The following is a 4,937-nucleotide window of genomic DNA, read 5'->3' on the forward strand; positions in this document are numbered from 1 at the left end:
GGGTACACACATCAAAGGATAAGAAGTGTTGAAGATATGAAAGTTGAAAAGGACCCAAATCTCAATCCTAACCCTTATTTATAAAATAATGTATTTCAATAGTTTGTCATTGAATATTGTATAATTGAATATGATTCATTTAAAACTATTTAAAAGTTAATATCTAACTCATAAATAAAGGCAGTAAGTCCAAAGAGATCATAGTTCAAACTTTTCTTTCTCTACACCTTCTCTATCCTTCCGGTTTTACGGCGCCTAGTCACTAGGATTTTCTCTCTCATTATTGATTAAAACGTTATTATTGATTCGATGATGATAAAAAATAAAATAAAAATAATATAATATAATTTCTTGGAGATCATATTGCAACTTTAATTAGGATTCTTTCCGTCATTCACGGTCTAATTATGGTGATCATGGCTTTTGGGATGTGTTCGACATAAAAAAGTAAAAAGATAAACCCACCATTCAATTATAAAGACTTTAAAGGAGGTTTTGCTTATTAAAAAGAAACAAAAGCAATCCACCTAAGAATTCCACCTTCACCCCTTTTATCTCCCTGAAGTTCTTTCCTGTCTCATTAGGAATGATGCTAATGGGAAAAAATACTATCCTCTGTAAATCCTTGATTTTTTTAAATTTTAATATTATAAAGCTACCTTTCTCAACAAAAAAAAGAAATGGTGGGTTTTTCTTCTTTGACGATTGATAACTGACTTTACTTTGCTTTATTCACTAAAAGAATAAAAAGTGAAAAATGTAGCAGGTTTTGTTTACCAGAAAACCAAAAAGTAGAAGATTTAGTGGGGTTTTTTTATTTGTCTGAGCTTCATCCGGATCAGTTTGCACGCACTACGACTATATCCTCAGGAGAGTTTTTATATAATTAATATAAAAAAGGACTTAGCCCCTAGCCCCAATGAGATTCAAACTTTGACTTCCTATATGAAAGTGTTGGTCTTTTACCAATTGAACTACCCCTCGGAGTTAATTTAGTAATTTTCCTTCTTAGACGATTAATCATGAAAGATCACATAAATATTAGATGAAAGTTAATGATTTTTTCTCCATTCGAGTTTTTCTTCCAAAAATGTCATGTGGTATGCTTTTATCTCAGTTTCCACATAAAAAGTTGGATATTGCATTATTTATTGTGTCCCATTATCTTTTACTTTTGTTTGATATAAAATCTCTTAACGTTGAGTTTATTCAGCGTAATTTACTTAAAATTCAGACTAGATTTTTAAGGTAATAGTTTTATATAATTTATTTAAATATATAATAAAATTTAAACTTTAATTTTAAGAAAATTTAAATTTTTTAACTTCATATAATAATTAATAAGGCCTTAATTTTTGCCAACTAAATTCATTGTTTGAGGTTAAAATAAAAATATTTTAATATAACGTAGATGTTATAGGTAAATCATTGCCAATTATTTTGGCAGCTTGATTCCTATCTCTCAAGAATTAAGAATTGTGCCTTTATCTGATGAAGAAAAAACAAATTTCAGATAGGCTAATTGTATTCACATTTCCAAAAGGAGAGAGAAACTTTTTCTATGATCTAGCTGTATGCTCAAATAGATTAGATGGATTTTGTTTTGCATGAGAAAAAGAAAAAAGAACCCACATGATGGGTTTGATTCCCTTTGTCACCTACCTATACCTAATAGTGCTGATGCTCTGGAGTCCACAAGTTGTTTTTGATAATTACTTTCAATTCTGGATTATCCGGAGTCAGTGCAGTGCATCTGTATTGTATTTTCAAGGATCGGTACTGCAATCCAAACACTCTGAAGTTCTTGCTTGCTTCCCACAATCTCTGATCTCTTTCTTCGATCCTTTCTTCCTTCCAGTAACACAAATTCTACAGGCGATCGAAGTATGGAAAATTTCATAAGCGGAATAATCGGATGGATTCCCCAACAGGTGATCGAACCTATCAGAGCCAGGCTTCGGCTCATACGAAATCTTGGGTACAACATCGAAGAGCTGAATAGGACAGCAGAGACGCTGGACGGCAGGAGCAAAACCGAGCGAGAAAAACTGGAATATGCAAAGAAGCAGGAAGGTGTTGGAGCATCAGCAGATGCAGAACGATGGTTCAGGCAAGCCGATGAAGCCCTATCCGAGGCCAACAACTTAAGAACTCAGTCCGGAGAAGAGCGGCAAAGAGGATGTTCAAGCTGGTTTTGCTTCGTGTCACGCTACCGGCTGAGCAAAAGTGCATTGAGACTCAAGCAACGTGCAGACAACTTGAACCAGGAAGATCCAAAAGGCGGTTGGACTGCGGTGGCTGCTTCTACCTCACAGCGGGAAGGGAAGAAGAAGAACGTAGTTTCTATGGAGGGCCAAACAACAAGAGAGTCACTCAAGGATCAGATCATCGAAGCTATGCTGGGCAATAAGTATCTCTTTGTTGGGTTGTACGGAATGGGAGGAATCGGGAAGACGACACTCTTGAAACACGTCTACAACCACTTTACAAACACCGAGCAGCACTTCGATTCCGTCATCTTCACTACGCTGTCGGCCACACCAAATTTCCAAGAAATGAGAAAACAAATTGCGCAAGGCTTTGGGTTGAATTGCACCGACGACGACAACGATGTCAGACAAAAACTTTCCCGACAAACGGGTAAGTATCTGTTAATATTGGACGACATGTGGAAGTCGAACCCACAGGTTGATCTTAATGAAACTTGCGTTCCTGCACCAACCAAGGAGAACGGCTGCAAAATAATAATGGCGTCTCGATCTTCAACGGTCATTAAGAAGTTCGTGATCGATTTTGCAGGAATGGATTCTCTCCATGCAATTCCAGTGAACAAGCTACCACCAAATGAAGCATGGGATCTTTTCGTGAACAAAGTCGGGGAGACTCTGATTCGATCTCAGCCAGGAATAGAAACCCTTGCCCAAGAAATTGTTAGAAAGTGCGATGGATTGCCGTTGGCTATAACAGTTGTTGGTGGGACGATGTCAACGAGACAATCAGAAGGAGAATGGAGAGACGCTTTAAGGGAAATGAGACGATTGTCAGAAGCAATTAATCTTCAAGATTTCGAAGAAAAGGTATTTCCAATTCTTATGTTTAGCTTTGAAAAGTTGAATCCACTCGAAAGATCCCTCTTCTTGCATTGCTGCCTATATCCTGAGGATGAAATCATTTTTAGAGACAATGATTTATACGCGTTTGGCATTGGCGAAGAAGCCCTATGTGATAGGATGCCGACGCTTGGGGAGATGAGAGACAAAGTTGATGTTCTAGTTCGAGATCTTCAAAATTCATCCATGCTTGAGGATGCGGGAAATGGAATAGTTAAAGTGCACGATGTGTTGCGCGAATTTGGTTTGTGGATAAAATCTCCCAATAAAATCATTGCAGACGCGGCAGGTAGAGTCTCAGAATGGTCGGAAGCAACAAAGATATCATTGTATTATTCTGTAGAGTCTTTACCTCATTTATCAGATGATTGTCCACATCTACACACTTTTTTAATTCTCCCTAGACATCATTTCCACTCTTTGACGTACATGCCCCAACCGCACTTCCTGGAGCACATGCCTGCACTTAAGATACTTGATTTGAGCAATTGCGGGAAATTAAGAAATTTGCCGCCTTCAATATCTCACCTTGTCAACCTCCGCTTGTTGAGCTTAAGGAATTGTACATACCTAGAAGAATTACCGCCTGAAATTGGAATGCTAGCTCAGCTCATATCCTTAGACTTGACTATGTGTCACAGTTTAAAAGGGCTACCGGTGGAAATGAAGGAACTGAAAAATTTAAGGCATCTTAGTATGCTCGGGACTCAAAACCTTAAGAGGATACCGCACGGAATTCCTTCTGGATTGCATAAGCTAGAGGAGTTCTCTAACACAGCGAGCAGATGGAAATTGTCTACCAGCAACATGATGGAATTGTGCAAATTGACTCACTTGACTCGCATCCATATCGAAATGAGGAAAGTGAAGGTGAATCCACAATTGTTGAATCCATTAGCTAAATGCTTTATAGGAAACTTAGGAATGTGGAATTGTGATATTGATCCTTCAATTTATTCGAACATTCCAAAAGCCATTGAACAGTCATACAGAAGTGTGAGCTTTCACTCATGCACAGGTTTGACACCTGTCCCAACTCATCATGGTTATACTAGTCTTGCAGTGGTACGTTGTCAAGATCTTAAGACATTAGTGATGGTAGAAGAGGAGAAGGTCGATGAGAGAAATACTAATATAATTGCTTTTCAAAACTTAAGTTCACTGACACTTGAAGATCTAGATGAATTGGAGACAATCTGCCATGGAAGGATTCCTCCGCAACAACCACTTCGCCCTGGATCATCATCATGCTTATTTTCCAATTTGGAGCTATTAATAATAAAGAGGTGCCCCAAGTCAAGGTGCTTTTCACTTTGGTGGTGTGGCGCCCATTGTTACTCAAGTTGAACCACTTAGAAGTGCATGAATGTTCTCAATTGGAATACCTCATTGTAGTAGATGATGAAGACGACTTGGATTCTATCATCAATGCATTTCCAAGTTTGAAGAGAATAGAATTATGTGAGCTACCAGAATTGACAGCCGTATGCTGCAACAACCATCAACATCTACCGGATTTGATGAAGTGGCCATCTCTCTCTCAAGCATTTGTTTATCTTTGTCCAAAGTTGAGGAGACCCCCATTTGGAGGGCAACATGCAAATATTTCATTACATGACGAAGATGACTCAACGATAAAAAGTTACCTTGAGAACAAGGAACATGTAAGAATTACAAGACTGAATACTTATGGCTGTTTATTTATGGTTTTGGTAATTTCTTTCAATTACTTCCCCTTCCTTGAATTTAACATGCATGAAGTAATATGACCATCATCAAATTCTATAATATGTTTGTTATATAATGATAAGAATTTCTAGATCCTTA

The 4,937-nt window shown here is 37.6% G+C and overlaps 1 protein-coding gene across 1 annotated transcript; it reads left to right on the forward strand.

Annotated features, from left to right (window-relative positions):
* The first annotated feature begins 1,523 nt into the window (after window positions 1-1,523).
* Window positions 1,524-4,457, forward strand: LOC149006773 (putative disease resistance protein At5g63020). The gene has a single exon (XM_089166983.1). It carries the CDS (start codon window positions 1,887-1,889, stop codon window positions 4,455-4,457), a length of 2,571 nt encoding a protein of 856 aa, XP_089023109.1. The 5' UTR covers window positions 1,524-1,886.
* The last annotated feature ends 480 nt before the right edge of the window (window positions 4,458-4,937 follow it).

This window comes from Hakea prostrata, chromosome 8, assembly GCF_041222555.1.
Source record: "Hakea prostrata isolate BN-2017 chromosome 8, UWA_Hpros_2, whole genome shotgun sequence".
NCBI lineage: Eukaryota > Viridiplantae > Streptophyta > Magnoliopsida > Proteales > Proteaceae > Hakea > Hakea prostrata.